The following is an 18,399-nucleotide window of genomic DNA, read 5'->3' on the forward strand; positions in this document are numbered from 1 at the left end:
ACCAGATGGCCATCCAGAGCCTGGGAGTAGAGGCAAAGGAGCTGTGGATGGACCCAAGAGGGTCTGGGATGGCAACAGGGAACTTGGATTGTGGTGGAGATGGAAGCCTAGAACATGGGCACCAGGGTTCTCTGTAGAACCTTGTGTTCTCTGGAGGGGGAGGAGTAGGTGGCCAGGGTCTGTACTACAGACAGTCTAGCTGGAGCCACAGGGCTGTGACTTCCTCTACTTTGTTCCCTTGAAGCCTGGGAAGGCCATGCAGTTCCTTGTGTTTCTCCCAGATCCTGGTTTCCCCTGACGGTGAAGCCACGAGTCCTCTGCAGGCCACACTGCTTAGTGGACGGCATCATTTCCGCACAGTGTTCTCCTGGCCTTGTTGATGAGCTGGATGGAGCCTGTATCCTTAGCCATGTCCCATGCCTGCCCTTACCTTGGTACTGTTACTGTTTCAATTACTTTAGTTTTGTAACAGGCTCAAATAGAAAACAGAACAGCCCCATAGCTCCCTATTCTGTATTCTTCCTCAGACACTGCTTTGGCTCTCAAAGGTCTCTTGTGCTCCCATGACAACTGTAGGATTGTTCTATGAAAGATACTATAGGGACTTTGATAGATATTACATCGAATTAGTAGATTGTTTTGGATACTATCAGCATTTTAGGAATATTCCAATTCCTCAATCCAGATCATGGTGTATTCTTTTATTTACTTAGACTTTTTTTTATGAGACAAGGTTTCTCTGTGTATCCCTGGCTGACTTGGGATTCGCTCTATAGACAAGGCTGGCCTTATATTCACAGAGCTCCATCTGCCTCCCAAACACTGGGAACAAATGCATGCATGTGCCACCACTGCCTGGTGTACTTATGACTTTTTACTTGTCAATGTGTTTGAATTTTCACTTATTTGGTTATATTTATATTTAAATCTTTTAATTTTTATGTTATCACAGATGAAATTGTGTCCTTAGCTCCTCCCCTTCATCTCTCTTCTTCCCTGCCTTTTCTCTCCCCTCTTTATAACTTTTTCTTCACAACCCATATACCTGTGAATCTTGCAAGTTCCTCATAATATTGATATCTAGTTTTATATTTTGTGATTAGAAAATATATTGATAAAGTCTTAATCATATGACCTGCCCTGGGGTTATCCACATGCCTGAGACACACGCACGCACACTGCGGATGGGGTTATATCTGTGTGCATGTTTCTTAGTGCACCTGGTCTTCAATATGTTTCAAGCTTGCTGTTTCCTTGTTGTTCTGTCTGGATTATTCATGCCTCACAGGATTGGGCTGCTGAAGTCACTGCTTACATTGTCCTCAGACCTGCCAGCATCGGCTTTTTATATTCCATGCATGAATGTTAGGTGCACATTTGCTTACAACTGCTATATGTCTTTGGTGAGTTGCCACCTTTATGGTCATATGGTGACCTTATGATTTGGACTGGACATCTGTTTGGTCAATAGAGACACTTTGGGTCGTCTTTTAGTTTTGCATGGGATCTATCTTTAAGTCTATTCTCTGACAGCCCACATGTGTTCTTCAAGGTTGTCTTAGTTACCTTCCATGGTCAAAGCAACTTGTAGAAGAAAGTATTTATGAGGCTCACAGTTTCAGAGCATGAGTCTGTGGTCAGCATGGCAAGGAGGCATGGCATTGGAGCAGTAGCTAAGAGCTTACATCTGACCCACAAACACGAGGCAGAGAGAAGAGCTAAACCTCAAAGCCTACCTCTGCCAACAAGGCCACACCTCCTAATCCTTCCCAAACAGCTCCCCCAGCTGGGGACCATGCATTCACACGTGGGCCTGTAGGTGCTACTCTCATCCAACACATCACACAATGCTGAGATGAATTTCATATACGGTGTAGAGTTGGGTCCCTCTGGCCCAGCCTCACAGGCTGTGTGTGTGTCTTATGCTGGCTTAGGAACTCCTGGTCCTCCTGCCTTTGCCTCCCAAGTGCTGAGTATAGTTTAAATTTTCATGTAATTATTTTGTGGTTCATACTTGAGTACTGAATTTACATCACTCCCACCCCACCCTCTCTGCCTTCCAACTCCTTTCATGTCCTCCCAACACACACACACACACACACACACACACACACACACACTCCCTTGTATGTAATGATCTTCCATTGTTTTTACAGTTCCTCATCTCTGACTTTTAGCCTGGCTATGTTTCAGGCATTCATCTTCAGGTTGATCTTGCTTGGAATGCTTTCAGCTTTACAGCTCCAGATAACCTACTCACATCATAACCTACTCACATCAAGGTTTGGATAGTTTTTGGCTATTGTGCCTTTAAATGAGCTTTCTGATGAGTCACCTCTTCTTCTGAGGCTTGTCTAATCCTTTGTTTTTGGTTATCCACAAAGGGCTGTCATAACCACATAGCTTCCAGTTCCTCCCATTTCTCTCTGATAACACCAATAGACTATTTAGGTTTGCCTGTGGGCTGGTTCTCAGGGCACTGGATCTGGTGGCAAACTATTTTGCCATGTTGTGATTTACAAATCTCAGCTTACCTCTCTGGAGCCTTTTGATTTCTCTTTCTCAAGGGGAACTCATTACTTCTCTGTGGGTGACCCAAGCCTTTTATATTTGTTCATTATACACACCATCATCAGCCACTGCCTTTTTGTGGGTGGCCTTAGGAAGCAGCATATGCTTTCCTGGTCTCTCCTGAGAAGCAGAATCTTGTTGCTCTATGACGTTCAATCACTTGGGGCTCCAGTTCTAGCTTCCACCACATGTGTAGGTCTGCATCTGGCACATGAATCTGCCTGTTTACTATAGGCTCTTAATGACTAACCCCCCCCCCCAACCTAGGGTTTTGTCTGTCTGAAATCTCCTGTAGGTACCATTGATTGTGAAACATTCACAACCCCCCCATTTTGATGTTTGTGCAGAAAGAGGTTCATGTTAGCAGTCTACTGTGCTCCTGTAACCTGTTCAAAGCCATACTTCATAACATCTCATCACACAGGGTGGCTGGGTTGACTGCATAGACAGATGCTTTGCATTCTGAGGGCTTACACATTTTTGGCTGGTTCACTTCAGTGCTATTTTAGATTGAGCTTAGAAGTAAGTCTGTCCTGGAAATGAGTGCTCCCACTCATCCTTTTGGGATATATGAAAGGGATGTCTTTAGTCACTGAAGTATTACTCTGGGGCAATTCATTTGTGGATCCACCTGAGTTATGTGTACATGGGGCTGCCCTCATCTGGGAGGGGTTCCCCACAGTGGGAGAGCCTGCTGGGCAACAACTGTCCCCATTCCTCACCAGGCAGCCATGGTGTCAGTCAAGCATCATGCAAGCTCTATGGTTTGGCTGCTAGGATTCCTAGTACCCTACCAACCCACCTGCGTTGCCTCACTGGCTCTCTAACCATCCTTCTTTGATGGCTTGAAATGTACAGGCATGTGAATGGATGAGTTTGGGTGAGTGCATGTGTAGGGTCTAAAAGCACCACACTAGTTTGCAAGATTGCCTGCAGCTGTGTGGGATGCTCACAGGGGCGCTGGCTGCCATCACTAGGCTGTTCAGGATGCCCGTGCCTTCCTGAGTTTGCCTAAGGAAGACTGAGAGCTGGTGATGACAAAGAAGGGACTCCTCCCTAGCTAGCGTCTTGGGGAGCACTGTGGCAGGACTTAGAGGAGAAAAGGGCTGACACGGCATTTGTCTGGCACTCAAAGGGCAAGGCTGTGGAAGCCATTGAGCTAGTCCTGTCCTGTCCTGCACCTAGCTGCTGACTATGTGGGACATCTGTCTTATGTATTCTCCTTTTCCTGACAGGGAGGGCTCTCCAAATGTCCCAGATTTCCCAGATGTCCCTCAGAGTCCAGTCTGAAAAGTACCTGGTGCAGAATACCCAGGTGTCCAAGAGTGTCCAGGACAAAAAGAACGTGGAGCAGAAGAACCAGGTGTGCAAGAATGTCCAGTTCAAAAAGAACATGGAGCAGGAAAATGAGGTGTCCAAGAGTGTCCAGGACAAAAAGAACGTGGAACAGAATAACAAACTGTCCAAGAACGTCCAGCTCAAAAAGAATGTGGAGCAGAAAAGTGAGGTGTCAAAGAGTGTCCAGGACAAAAAGAACGTGGAACAGAAGAACCAGGTGTCTAAGAGTGTCCAGGCCCAAAACAACCCAGAGCAGAAGCAGGTATCCAGGAAGAGAGCCTGCTGGACTGCCTGATATGGCGTCCATCCACAGTCACCACCGAGCGCCCACATGCCCACCTCTCCCCACAGGGAGGCTCTACTGAGCCTCTACCCCATTCCATAGCTATCTATCCTGGCCACTCAAGGAGAAAGAACTGCACCCCTCCCCTCTCCCAGGGAAAAATCTGGGCTACCTGGCACTAGGGCTTCCCAGGACTTCCCAGAAGGCAGAGCGAGGACGCAGCTGCTACCCTGGGACTGGGCACTGCAAGTATCTTTGGGTGGAATCTAATACCCAGCCAGAGCTGTGCCCTTTGGAGGAGCCTCCCTTCTGGGAGCTGTGTCCCAGTAGCATGTGGGCTGGGGCCCTGTTCCCTGTGCTCACATAGGTCCCACTGAATGGCAACACTGTAAAACATACTTGGGCAGCAGTGTGGGCCCCAACTCCCAGTTAAAGCACGCATGCCACATGGCTGAGCAGGGCCTCTTTAACTCAGGGCTACTGAGTGAGCTTCCTAGCAATGGAGGCAGGGATTATGTACACAGGGACAGGTCCTTGAGGTGAGGGTGAACTAGCCCTGAGTATCTTAAGTTACTTAGAACGTTTCTGCAGATGTAGGATAGACTTGGGAAAGACTGGTGTATCAGGACATCCCTGTTCCCCACACGGCTCTGAGGCACCCTAGCAGGAACGAGAACTTTTCTATGGCTAAGACAATGACATGTACACTGAGGTAGGTTAAAGAGGTAGAAGGCTAGTGGAGCCCACACAGGCTGGCTAGCTCTGGTCTCCTGGCACCCTTCTCCCATGAATGTTGGCATGTTCAGTTGGCACAGACAGGCATCTTCCCAGGCAGGACTTGGAGATGTTCAATGGTTGCCACCTTGCGGAAACCTCAGGACTTTGCTACAGGTGCAACCCATCTTCAACCCCTTTCCAACAAGCTCCGATCTGTGCTGTCACGTGCATGTCATGTACACATGTACACACACCCAGTCTTACCAGTTAACACGAGGTCATGGCCACTGTAGGTCTCCAGCCTTTAATTCATACAAGGACTCAAAGAACACACATTACCCACTGGCACCAAGTGACAGGGAGCCTCATGGAGAAAGGACACAGTAGCTTGGCCACTATCCTGGCTGCCCTGCACAGCTTGTGTGCTGCTGTCCTGACACCTAGGCACTCATCCCAAAGCCCAGGTCTGGTTCCTGGTGCCCCTTCCCGAGTGGCACTAGCAGGGCTGTGGCTGGGGGAGTGTGCTCAGGGCATGGGCCCAACAAATCCACCAACTATGGAGAATATCTCTCCTGGACAAGAGAACCCGACTACTGGGCAGGCCTTGGTGCTGTGCTATGGCAGTGGCCTCTCTAACCCAGTGACAAAAAGAAAGAAAGAAAAAAAAAAAGCGGTAAGCAGCCTTTTCCAGGCCTTCTGCATGTCAGGACCACTGTCTTCCTGGATATAGCAACTCAGCATCCCCAAGGCCCTCCCTGGAAGGGAAGATGGAGCCTTGACAGCCTTGGTAACCCAGGTGCCCCCAGGTCTCAAGGCCACAGGAGTTTACCAGACTCCAAGTGATGCCCTGAGCTTCTCCACTGCTGTCAAGGAAGATTGAGATGTAGTGTTCAGTGGACAAGGCCACTGAGGGTCTGAATGTGCATGTCTGTAAAAGCCCTTGACTGTCAATGCTCCCCCAGCTCCTGCAGAGCTGCCTGGGTCAGGAAGGGGCCCAGGCATCCTCTTGCTCTGCAGTGCCAGGTCCCATTGACCCTGAGCTGAAGTTTCACAGCCACCCAGCACCCCTGTGGCCAGGTGACCTTTCTAATTGGGACAGGGCCTAGATGTGGCTGGCTATTCCTCTGAAGTAAGGCTCCTCATGTGGATCCCCAAGGCCAGTCTTTGTGAGCCCATCCGAGGGGACAGAATATACCCTCCAACAGTGTGGCAGAGTTGAGCCTAGTGTGGCCATGCCAGCCATCACCTCACACATCTCACACGAGAGGAACCCCACAGTGGGTCTTTTTTGAGAACCAGATTCACTGAGCTCCACAGTGGCACAGGGTCCTGGTCTGGTGTGTGTGGGGATCCTGGCTGCAGAGCTTCTTCTGAGTAGAAGGTATCATGCATAAACTTGAAGGCCCTGCCAGAGCCTGGTCAGCGACACACTGGCATCCCTTGCAGGCTTCCGGGGAGCTGCGGGATGGGCCTTAATTATTTCTGACATTTGTGGCCCATGGGGTCTGGTGGGGAGTCCCCAGTGGGAAGAGGCAGGAGAGGAAGGCACAGGCTCACTTGAGGTCTCCGATGGGTTGTAGCTAACAGCCACCCTTCTGGTTGGCCTCATGAGCTTCTGGGGTGGTGCAGGAAGGTAGGGGAGGAGTGTGCAGCCAGAGGTGCCCCTGAGGTCCCTGAAATACATGGCTTTTGGGGGACACTGGCTTGCAGCTGACCTGATACAAAATTAAAAGCTTAGGGTGACAGGCGTGGCCAGACCCAGGAGGCCAGGACCCCATGCACCCTGCCCCAGCACTCAGAGCTACTGTCTCCTTATCCTGCCCTGGACCTTGAAGGCCAAGGGAATTAAATATGGTCTGTTGCATGATTTGGCCAAGACAGTCCTTGGGGTTAGAGGGCAGTTACCGCCACCTGGGCCTGGCTGCTGCAAGGACCAAGGTGAAGAGGAAGAGCAGGATGAAGCTGTGGGGCTCTGGGCAGGTGGCGGCTGAGGTCTTCTGTCCCTCCTGTTCTGACAGGCCGGGGAGGGCATGGGTCAACGGGGTCCGGGAGCTGGAGCTCTTCTTGCTGACCCTCCGGCCACAGGTGTCATCTGGGCATCCGGCACCGCTGCCAGAGCCACTGCCGTCATCACCTGGGGAAGACAGGAGGCTCCAGCAGGCTCTTCCGACCTAGGCGCCTGAGTGCTAGGTGACACTGGGAGTCTGAGGCCTGCTGTGCCTGAAGACACAGTTCCTACTGTTCCCACCTGTTTCATGACAGCCAGATGGACATCCTAGCTGGGCTTCAACTGTGCTACAAAGACACAGGGCCCCTACAGCATCCACGAGCGCAAAGGGCTGAAGGCCTGGCAGGGGAGTCTGGAGAGGCCTTGTACCCTTCCACCTCTGAGCAGGGCAGATCCCTCCCCAGCCCACCCTAGCCCTGGCGGGCCTCACTGGCATCCTGGAAGTCCACGTCATTGCCACCATAGGCGCCACGTAGACGGTTGGTCATGATCTTGAGCTGCATGATCTGCTGCCGGATGGTCATGTCAGGCTTGGTGATGTCCACTTCCACTTCAGGGTTGTTGATCTGGTTGGCCAGTCCATCACCCATCACCTCAGGCAGGTACCTGGAACAGGGCAGCCGGAGCCACAGTTCATTACGTTAGCTTTCGCAAAGGAATCTAAGCAAGGCACACTGCACCCTGAGAAGCAGTGAACCCGAAGTGATCCAGGATCACTGCTGGGAGCTGGTGAGTGCGTGGGATCCTCCAGGCCAGTTTCCCATGCTCTGGGCATTTGTGAGGATGTGGCCAGTGGTGAGCACCTACCGGCCCTTGGATATTCCATTCCAGCAGCGGTCATCACTGGCAGGACTCATGGCCATCTTCTCACTGCAGAGTGTACCTGGGAGGCTGATCCAGAAGTCCTGGATATCTCGGAGCTGGGCCTTGGCCTCAGAGACCTGTTGGATGGTAGTCAGACCAGTGAGAAGCCTGGGGACAGGCTGCCTATGGCCCTCCATGTAGCTATGTTGTGGCCACTGAGATCGGGACACTTACCAGCTTTTCCAGAGTACCTGTGGAGGGCCTCTCCTGCAGTGCCAGTTTGCCACGGCGACGCTTCTCCTCGGGCCCCGAGCCATGAGGATTGACCTTGGGGTTTCCGCAGCCCTGGATGACCTAGGGAGATACCAAAGGGGTTCTGAAGGTACAGCAGGGTTTCTGAGGCCCAGGTAGGGCCACATTGAGGACAGGTCCTCCAATGCTCACAGTGGCACGCTCCCTTGCCTCCTCCTACCCCTAGCCCTCACACACCTTAGCTGTGAGTGTGTCCTTGTTGTCCTGGAGGGCGTTGATGGCCTCCGCCAGCCACATGTGCACACTGCCAATGACATTCTCTGCACCCGACGGGCCCCAGAACTTGTCAGTGATGAGCACCATAGAGTCTGGTAGAGGTGTTAACACGTATGCACATACATCATGTGTGCACATTAATGATACACAGTCTCAACAGCACCAGTCAGAAGTACAGGTCAGCAGAGGGTCACATGAGCTCACATTCTGACTGAACCAGCTTACATTCGTGCAACTCGGAGCATTCATCAATGGTGGACACCCACACACAGGTTCCCATGAACACACAGGACATCTGGCAAGCCTGCCTAGCTCGTCTCCATGTTAGCTCATGTTAGCTCATGCAGGTGCTGACATGCATGAATAGCTGCTGGCCCACCATGTGCCTACATATGTATGCATGTAGATGTGCTTCACACAAGACCCTGAACACATGAACTGTGTGTCTGCATGTGCGTTCTTTCATACAGCACAGATGTGGTGGCATGCACACACTGGCTCATAGTGCCAACATCTCTGTCAGATCAGCATACTAACCAGCTCATGCCAGCTACGTACCAGTGCTGACATGTATGCATGCTAATTTGCCCCATATCAACAGAGGTACAGTGATTCATGAGTGTTGACATATGTATATACCTTATTCCAGTACATGCACACATAAGTACACCTGTGATGGGCAGAGAACCTGTGCACACCACACGGACTGGCCCATTGTGTGCAGCATACATACATGCCAGATTGTGCATATTTAAGTATATGTACATGTATGGGTTTGCCACCTATCACCTATGTGTTGGTGTATATGCATGCTGAAGCAGCTATTCTACCATATGCCTTGAGACAATAAAATCTGTCCCTTGGTTCCCAAAGTCCCACCCATATCAGGCCTTCAAGCCTTCATTTGGCCCACACCAGGGACTACTGGCTCCCAGGACTTCTGTATGGTGCTACCAAGGACAGGCCAGACAGCCTAGGGGGTGGGGGGGCTCACCCAGGAGGTTCCTCCACTCGGCATCCAGGTCAGCCTGGTTGGCAAGACAGCCTTTGAGCACATTTCGGCAATAGTCGGGGCAGGGCCGGGCACCAGGGACTCCCCGGCAATGAGCACAGTAGACCAACTTCATGACGGCCCGAGAACATTCTGGGGCCAGAGGTACCTGGAGAACAAAGCAGCCTGAGCCTCCATGTAGTCCTTGAGCACCTGGTCACCAGCTAGCCCTGAGGGAGCCCCAATGTGAAGGGCTTGGGATGCAAACCAGAACATCTAGGCTCTGCTCTAATGGGTTGTGGGGCTTTCCTAGCTCAAGCTGTCTCAGATACACATTTTAGTGTCACGGTCCCAGGACAGTATGGCATACTGCTGTCACTAGGCTTCGCTGCAGATGTCTGAGGCCCAGGGGTTGGGAGGTGACTTACCGCACCTAGCTAAAGATGGGGGCAGTGCAGTTTAAAGCTGGTGCCCTCCCCATACCTTTCCTCACGTGGGTCTGCCATGCACTGTCCAATTCAGTGAGCTACCAAGCTTGCCTGTGAGGCCTTAGTTTGCTCAAGGGCCAGCTATATCGTTTTCTTGTTTCCTGAGCCCAGCACACCAATGGCCCTCTCCACCCTGCCCACAGCCGCATTTGTCTAAGGAATGGATAGCTTTAAGCAGACTCACATCTGAGGACCCATTGTAAGCAATGGGCTGCAGCCATGAGCCGAAGGGTCAGGAGGTTTAGAGAACAGGGCTGAGTGTGGGGGATAGCAAGCACCCAGGGGACAGCATGAGGGACTCCCAGAGGTCTACTCAGAGCCCTGGGCAGTATTTGTACCTGGGCCACTTTTCGGACTACATCACTGGCCACACCCAGGCCCTGCACGAAGGAGCGTGCTGCCACAAAAGCGCGTGTGGCCCGCAGGCGCAGTTCTCGAGGGGCGTCCCCAAACGGCCGCAGTGCCTCTGCCTGCTTGCCTAGGCAGTCCAGGTAGTCATCAGGCAGCAGCAGCTGGGGGTGCAGCTGCTTGAAGAGGCGCTCCAGCAGCCGTGCCCAGAACTCGGCCAGTGTCTCCTCAAGGTGCAGGTTGGCCCCACGGTAGTAGAGGCGCAGCTCAGCGTACAGATCCCGGAAGGCCCGAGTGTTCTGGGTATACAGGTCCCCAAAGGCTCCTGGGAAAGCATCCTGCAGTGTGCGCTCCGAGTCATTCAGCAGGCGCTGGAAGTGGTCTGTGCACAGAGGAGAGGCAATGACCCCTTGAGGGGGCTCTGCTTCTCTGCCAATCTACTCATGGGCTTGACAGAACACCCCCTGCTTTTCAGAATCTGTTTATGCAGTCAATAAAAGCTGGACACCATACTGCAGAGGCTTCCTCGGGCTCTTAGAGACCTGTCCCTCCTCACCAGAGGTACAGAAGTCAGGAGTATCTTCTCTAGGGTCATAGGCCCCTGTGGACTTAGGCCTCTAGCTCCAGAGGCCATTTCTGAGTTAGGTCTTAGGAACCAACAGATGCTGAGATTCACTGATTCTGAGAGGGACTGTAGTGAGGGTAGTGGGAGAGGAACCAGAGTAAGCCTTGCCTAGCTGCCAACTGCCCCGTCTCTCTTCCACCCCAATGCTCTCAGTCCCAAGCAGCTCTCTTCCTCCTCCTGCACTCCAGCAAACCCGCCCTGCTACAAACCAGCACCCCAGATGGAGACTTTCTGGTGAGGGCGGGAACGTGGGAATGTGTGCTGTAGATTCTGAGGTTCGGGGAAATGTAGCTGTCCTCTGCGTCCCCGGGATGGAACCCTGATTGAGGCATCCTCTTTGGAAGTGAGATCAAGGTCTGTGACTGCTCAGCTCCTTCCTCCCACACCGAGTAACAAAGGCAGGCTCATCAACAAGTCTCAGAGTCTGCAGATGGTTAGGGCTCCCTGATTTGCTGGGATTTCTAAACCCCTGAAGCTACGGCCCAGCCGTGGTTAGACAGGCTGTATATGCTTCCCCTCTTCGACTTCGCAGTTCGTATTTTCCCAGCTCCACTCCGCTGCAGGGACTACATCTTTGCCTGGGCCCTGTATCCCTTCTGGAGTCAGTGAACCTCTCTGCTTATGGAGGGGACTTTCTAGGGGACTCTTAGGACCCCAGGGCCCCATACAGTCCCTGTGAAGCATTCCATCACTGGGCGCTGTTCTCTGCCCATATGCAGTGAGGGCACATGAGGGCTTTGTGAGTAAATGATGGAAAACATGGCTATCCTGGTCTTCTGAAGCACACAGGAGTCTGTCTGCCTCCGGCTGAGAGGTAGTCACCTCAGGGCAGGCCCTGCACTCTTTCGGCCTTTCGGTCTGAGCTTCATGACCAGGGGATGGGAGCTGGGATCTTTGGCCTACCACGGGCACCCCAGAAGATGCAGGTGATGCAGGCCTGCCCTCTGTAGGTCCTGAGGGAAACGGGGACATAGAGGCACCCCAAGCTCAGCTATTCCCCTCTGAGGGGCAGGTCTATTCTCCCTAGGACAACTTGGGTTCATTGTTCTATTCAAGCCTAGCAGGAAGAGGGAAACCCTTCTCTGGCATTAACCATCCAAAACCTAACCCACGGGTCCCACCCCACACTCACTAGTCCCCACCCTCCAGCCCCCACTCACCATCGATACCATGCAGCTGCGTGGCCAGTGTAGCCTGCAGGGCACGGCTGCTGTCATGGAGTGCAGTCTCCAGCTCCATCCGGCTGTGGTTGGCCAGGTTCTCCTCCATCTCACTGGTACAGCAGGTGTAGCCCTGGGGGCAGATCCTCAGGTGCTCACCTGTGGGATGGCAAAGAGTGGCGTGAGGGGGAAAAGTGGCCCAAGATGCACTGCCTAAGACAGGGCTCAGCTCAGGGTAGGAGCCCTTTGTGAAGGCAGAGATGGGGACACATAGGGCAAGGCTGAGCCCTGGTGTCTCTGACCTTCCAGGGCCCCTGATAAGATTCAGGGGTTGGGTACCACAGGTGTTTGTGAGTTATCAGAAGGCTGAGCCTTAGAATAGGAGTACCAGCATCTCAAGAATATAAGAGTCATAGCAGGACTCCCTGAAAGCCAGCTTAGACATTACACAGAGGGAGAGGCTCCCCGACCTAGCTGGAAACCTGGCAGAGGGTTTCAAGCCTGGCAGGTGCCTTCGCCCAGGGGAGGAAGAAGAAATTCAGCCTCTTCTTGGCCCAGCCCAGAGGATACCTAGCTCCACACCTGACTGACGACAACAGAGTGGAGTGCTCCATGAAAGTTCTGCAGGGCCTGCGGCAGCATTCTGCAAGGGCCCTGGGTACCATTCTGGGGTGAAGAAAAGCATGCTCTGTGTAGGCACTGGGTCCCAACCAGAGGCCATTCAATCTTGGCCTAAGGCTCCCACCAGCTGGACACATTCCCAGTCCCCATAGTGTTCTGGCTGAAACTCCCTCCCCGACCATCTATCCTGGGCTGGTGAGCTGACTTGTCAGCCCTTGGTGGCACTGCAGCAGTACCATTCAAGACAATATCGATTGCCACTTGCAGATAGAAAGTGTCCACCATGGAGCCCTTACAGCACACACTAGGGAGCTCCATATCCAAGAAGAATCTCCTGACAGCTTAAGAAAACATCAACGGGAGAAGAAACCTTCTGCTAAGGCTACAGCAACACCTTTTACAGGGAATCTGAGGCTTGGAGACTGGGTTTTGTCCCAGTGGGGGACTGAGTTACTCAAGACTCACTGGGCCTGTCTCTGACCCCAGTCTGTTCCACTCCCTTCTCACAGGGTCACACTGCGGTCTCTGAGCTTGAAGACAGAGCCCTCCAGCCACTACAGGAACTGGGTGGATCAGACAGAGAGGCAGGGGTAGGGGCCTAGCCTTAGGTGGAAGGTCTGAGAAGAGGCAGGGGTCAGCAGGGATTCTAGAAGCTTCTGTCATGCAGGAATGCTGACTTTGATGTTATGGGGAGCCAGTGAGATGCAGTGTTTCTGGAGCCCAGAGTAGGTGCCAGGGCTGGCCCCTGGGTACCAAAGACTGTATTGTCTTATCCTTGCTGATGGTTTGGTAAAAAGGTAGGAGGGGATGGGAAAGCTGGGGTGTGAAGGACTCAAGGATGTGATACTGCACGCAGGCTGCCATCAGGGCTGGAGGACTCTGAGCCAGAGGGGAGTGGGCACCATGTCAAGAAGTATGCGGGGGCAGGAATCTTCGACCTCAGGATGAGGCCATTATGTGTTAGGGGGCCTAGGCCCAGTTTCTATGAATCCTCATCCCCTTGAAGCCAACTGGGAGTGGAGATCCCTGACTAAGGAAAGATTCTGAGGTTGAATTTACTGTTAAGAGCCTGTCATAGGATCGCATCCTTGTCTTTAGCACGTAGTAAGCACAAGCATTTATGTGTGCGGGATGGTGTGTGTGTGTGTGTGTGTGTGTGTGTGTACATGCTGCTGAGTGGAACTGTGTGGCCTCTGTGACTTTGATCTGACATGGAAGGTATATATCCCCAGATGCCAAGGCTCTTGAAGATGGGAACCTCCGGGGAGGTGTTAGAGGCCACTCCTCCACCCCCAGGTAGTACAACCTTCAGGGCTGTTCTCCCAGGTCTCAGGTTGAGGGCTTGGCCTAGAGGCCCCTCCTCCTGATTCCTGATTCCTGAGGTATGGGAGCTGTGCTTCATCCCAGAACCCTGTGGGGACTTTCTTCCTCACAGGCTGGTCCCACCTGGTCTCAGGGTCCCCAGTACCCACAGAGCAGGGCAGTGGCGGACAGCTGGTAGAATGACAGAGGGAACTGTATTCTGATCCAAGAGTGCTTGGAGGAGTCAAGAAAAAAGGGAGTCACCCTTTTGCCTGAGTGTCCCTCCCACCGCTCCCCTACCTGGTACCCTCCACTCTCACCACTCTGCTTCCTCCTGCCCAGGGCACCTGCCTTTCACAGGGGCTGCAGGTCCTGGAAACAATACGTTATCAAGCACCCCACCTCAAGAAAGGGCTGGGGTGGGGCCCAGACAGCTGTGAGCTGCAAGCCCGGGCCCCGCCCCCTCATCTGCATCCATCCGATTCCTTTCCTTCTAGAGTAGGGAAGGCTAGGCAGAAGGTTATCCATCAGCAGGCAGGCTGCTGGCCCAACAAGGTGCAGGGCCCAGCAGGGCTTTCCATTTGCTCTGCTCCAGGCCATGGCCTGTTGGACTGAGATGATACAGCCCACATCTCTCTTTGAGTGATGGGATTTAAGAGGTCACTTCTGTTTGAGGAGGAATCATGGGGGACATTGTAGAGAAGGATCCATGCCTGATTCCAGCAGTGAGCCAGGAAGAAGCTCTGGGGATGGAGGCTGCGGGTATCAGTATGGGGACATCCTGGACTCAGCTGGGACAGGGGTACTTGGGGGCAAAACCATGTGTGCAGGCCAAAGGTGTCAGGTGGAAAAATTGAGGACCAGGCTGCACAAACAGATCACTGGCAAGAGAGAGGTGGGCACAGACTTGCTGGCCCCTCCCATGGTTCCTGCTCCCCTGACATCCTTCTCCATCTTGGTGGTCCCAGTTGCCACCCCTCACCACATAGACAGAAGAACAAAGCTGAAACAGGAAGAAGTTAAATATGAACACACACTCAGAAACAGAAACTTGCCCCACTCCATGGCAGCTTCTGGATGAAAGGGACCCATGAGGCTCTTGGCCAGCTACTATGAACAACCCCATCCAATGGCATCCCCTGCAGTCCCCTGGCTCTGCCTGGCCACCTCACCCAGCCAGCCCGGCAACCTGCGCTGTTCCAGTTGCCCCAGCACCGCCCCCGTCCCTCCCTCCCTCCTCGGACAAACACGGGAGTGAAGACACGGAGCCAGAGCCCGGGCACCGGCCTGAGGGCCCCGGGCAGGCTGGGCCAGGCTGCCCAGAAGCCCATGCAGGGCAGAGCTGCTTGCTGAGGGTCAAAGATAGGAGGCTTCTTAGATACCTGCTGAGCCCCAGCCCAGCTGAGACTGGAACCACGGGTACTGCTCAACATCAGAACACCAAAGGCAGGCTCTGCCAAGCTCTCTACACTTCCAGGAAAGGAACCTTCTCTCCCTGGGGAAATGTAATTTTCTACCCTAAAGGGACGAGCCCACCAGCAGTTTCCTCCTTCCCAGCCCTGAAGGTGGGTGGGATCGGAGAGACAGGACAGTATTGTTCCCCACTGACCCCGCCCATCTCTATCACAGTTTGTTACATTTTTCCAGATCTTTCCCTCCTGGGTTTTTGGGGCACTGCCCTCCCCTGGCACTCTCAGGTTTTATTTGGGGAAGGGGGTTCATGGCAAGTTTCTTCCACCTTAGTCTCTTTTCTAAGCCTTGTCCCCTACCCCAAAGCCTCCCAAATTCCAAAGCCCCTGCTTCTTGTGACACTCAGCACGGCACCCCATTGCAGTAAACCCAGGGGCAGCAACTGTTCATTTACCTCCTCCCATATCTGGCTGCCAGCACCCTCCACCCCCACTATTCTCCAGAGCAGACAACAACAGCCTGTGGCTTCCTACCTTTCAGGGTTACACCCTCCTGCCACCTGCTGACAGCTACAGCTGCTGCTCCTCCTTCACAGAGGCAGCATTCCTCTTGGTCATCATCCGCAGTCACCCCAGGGCTTTAGCAGAGTCCAGCATCCTGATGCTACCCACAGATGCCTCTGACCTGACCTCCCCTGACACCTCGGGGACCCAATGCCTTGAAGCCCTCCACCCTTCTCAAGATAATGCAGAGTCATGCTACCCCCTCCAGCCCATCCCTTCAGAAGTGTCCTGTACTCACAGGGGGATGCCTGCTTCCCTCACGGTCCCCAAAACACTCCAGCCAGCATGGCTTGGGGAGTGTAGGAACATACAGAGGAGATAGCTCTCAGCACCACAGGGAAGAGGCATAGGCTACCTTCCCCTACCCAGCTGCTGGCTCCTAGAGTAGGCCTTTGATGGGGCAGGAGAAATATACCAGCCTTCTGGGCTCCTGGGTTTTCCAGCCCCAAGAGGCTGAGGGTCTCCAGCATGTGATAGCCTGGAGCAAATGGACCAACCTTCTGAGGGACTATTCACTGCCCCAGGCTCCAGGGGGCTTTCGTTACTGCTTACTCCTGTTCCCCAACAAACCTGTCTAGTCCCGAGGGTCACACCTGAGGACAGTTCAACTCCATCTCTGAAATTCGAGAAGCATCAGGCACAATCCTCCCCCACAAACCCAATACTTTCCACCCGCCTGGATTCCTACATGATCCCCAAGCCCATTTCACCCAAATGACAACATCACCAAGAAGAACCTCCATCACGAACGGGGACCCCTAACTGGGGGGCATCAGCTGCTGGCACTTCTATGAACTCGGTGGGAGGGGTCATCTCCGAGTAGGCAAGGGCTCCAGCCAGCTGCCTCTCCAGCATCAGGCCAGTCCCTGGGCGAACAAAGCCTGGGCAACACCTGCAGCTCCCACCGCTGTCTCCTCCGCAACAGGGATGGTTCTGTGCAGCTGGAGCCAGTAAGATAAGCCTGAGCTGCAGATGTAGGCGCCTGCTCTGGCGCCGCAGTGAGGAGGGGGCGCTGGTGCAGTGGGCGCGGCTGGTGCGGAGTGCCGAGCGAGTGCTGCAGTAGGCAGAGGGGGGCACTTGGAGGGGGGCTGCGGCAAGCAGGAGATGGAGGGAGGGGAGAGAGGGCGATGTGATTGGCGGGGAAGGGGCTTGCCGCAGTGGGCGCGGCAGAAAAGGAGGGAGAAAAGCTTGCGCTAAGGCTGTGGCGGCGGCGGGGGCGGAGGGTGAAAGGGGGGATGGGTTCAGTAGAGGAAGGGGGACTTGCTGCAGGAAGGGGGCTGCAGAGGGAGGAATGGGGTTAGGGAGGGGTATACAGGATGGTGCAGGACAACTTCAGGGAGATGGGGGATGGGATGGAGGTGGGAGCTGAGAGACATGAGTGGACATCAGGGCTGGTGATGAAGCCCGTGATAGGAAGAGGATGAGACGGAGATAGGCTATAGTGGGGTACAGCTGCGAGAGAATGGAGCTGAAGATGAGAGGTGAAAGCACGGAAGAGAGGGGGATGCAGACAGGAATGGTGACAGAGATGGTGCCTAGCAGACTTAGCCTGGTACCAGTTTAGCGGGCACCCTCCTGGCCTTAGAACCCTCTTCCCCATAGCTGCTCCAATGGTGTCTCCAGCTGAGGATGCACTCCGGATAGCAAGCGCGATTCCATGCCAGTAGAGGTGGCAAATGCAGAGCAGCAGAACTCAGCAGGAAAGGCCAAGATGAGGCTAGGGGGTGCCGGCGTGGTGGACTCCAAAGCCCAGGGCAGCAGGGCATTGGCAGTCTCACTAGTGCACACAGCTGAAGGTGGCTCCCTGGGACGCACCTCCTCCTGCAGCCTTCTCTGGCGCGTCAGCACCGCCCCCCTCCACACCCCCCCATCTCCCTGGAAACAGTAGGCGGCTGCGGACCCCCCCACCCCCTTGGGCCTGCATTTCTGAAGACTTGTGGATCAGGCCTCTGCCTCTTCTGCCAGCCCCAGCCCAGAGGTGGGGGTGGGTACAGCAGGTGCTCTGGCTCATTGGCCTCAGCAGGGCACATACTCATCAGGAACTGGGGCTAGCTAGAGAGGACCATGGATGGTCAGTCTTCTCTTCAGGAGAGAGAGAGACAGCTAACTGCTTTGCGGGGGTCCCTCTCCAGAAGAACACCAGATCTCCACTGCCGTCTGGGCACTCAAAGGTCACCGTAGTCTCTCAGTCCTTCCTATTACCCCCTGCCCTTTGAACCCATCCCCACAAGTCCCTGCTTCCAGTTTTCTGACACATATCTCTTAGCCATACCAGCCAACCTAGCTCCAAATGCCACCCAAGCTGCTCTCTAGCTATGCTCCTGCCCCCCCCGGGAAAAGGGCAGCTCCCCAACTCTGCTGATCATCGTCCCCTTTCCAGCCTTTGATTCCTTGAGATGGAAGGGTCCCCTCAGCCTTCCTAGTCAGTCACACCACTGGGGACACAGGAATCTGCTGGGTAAGCAGCTGATCCACCAAGGGGCTTTGGATCCAAAAGACTCCCAACTGGATGCCCTCTAAACTGCCTATTCCCTGCTCAGGCCACCTCACCAGTGAATGCCAGGTAGGAGGTGCCTCAGCATGGCGAAAGGGGCTGAAGGTCTTGCCCCAGTGTCCATGGTTTCTTAGTACACATTAGAGAT

General features: G+C 53.8%; 1 protein-coding gene across 1 annotated transcript in view; it reads right to left on the minus strand.

Moving 5' to 3' along the window:
- Positions 1-5,190: 5,190 nt before the first annotated feature.
- The window catches only part of Gpc1 (glypican 1), a 28,192-nt gene continuing 14,983 nt past the window's right edge, over positions 5,191-18,399 (minus strand). Inside the window, exons 2-9 of the mRNA XM_028755431.1 lie at positions 11,862-12,020; positions 10,067-10,458; positions 9,244-9,409; positions 8,211-8,341; positions 7,956-8,075; positions 7,725-7,858; positions 7,348-7,523; positions 5,191-7,043 (exon numbers count right to left, since the gene is read on the minus strand). Coding sequence (XP_028611264.1) covers positions 6,811-7,043; positions 7,348-7,523; positions 7,725-7,858; positions 7,956-8,075; positions 8,211-8,341; positions 9,244-9,409; positions 10,067-10,458; positions 11,862-12,020 — 1,511 coding nt within the window. The 3' untranslated portion in view covers positions 5,191-6,810. The remainder of the gene's footprint in view (positions 7,044-7,347; positions 7,524-7,724; positions 7,859-7,955; positions 8,076-8,210; positions 8,342-9,243; positions 9,410-10,066; positions 10,459-11,861; positions 12,021-18,399) is intronic.

This window comes from Grammomys surdaster, unplaced genomic scaffold, assembly GCF_004785775.1.
Source record: "Grammomys surdaster isolate TR1022 unplaced genomic scaffold, NIH_TR_1.0 126059, whole genome shotgun sequence".
In the NCBI taxonomy this organism is placed as follows: Eukaryota; Metazoa; Chordata; class Mammalia; order Rodentia; family Muridae; genus Grammomys; species Grammomys surdaster.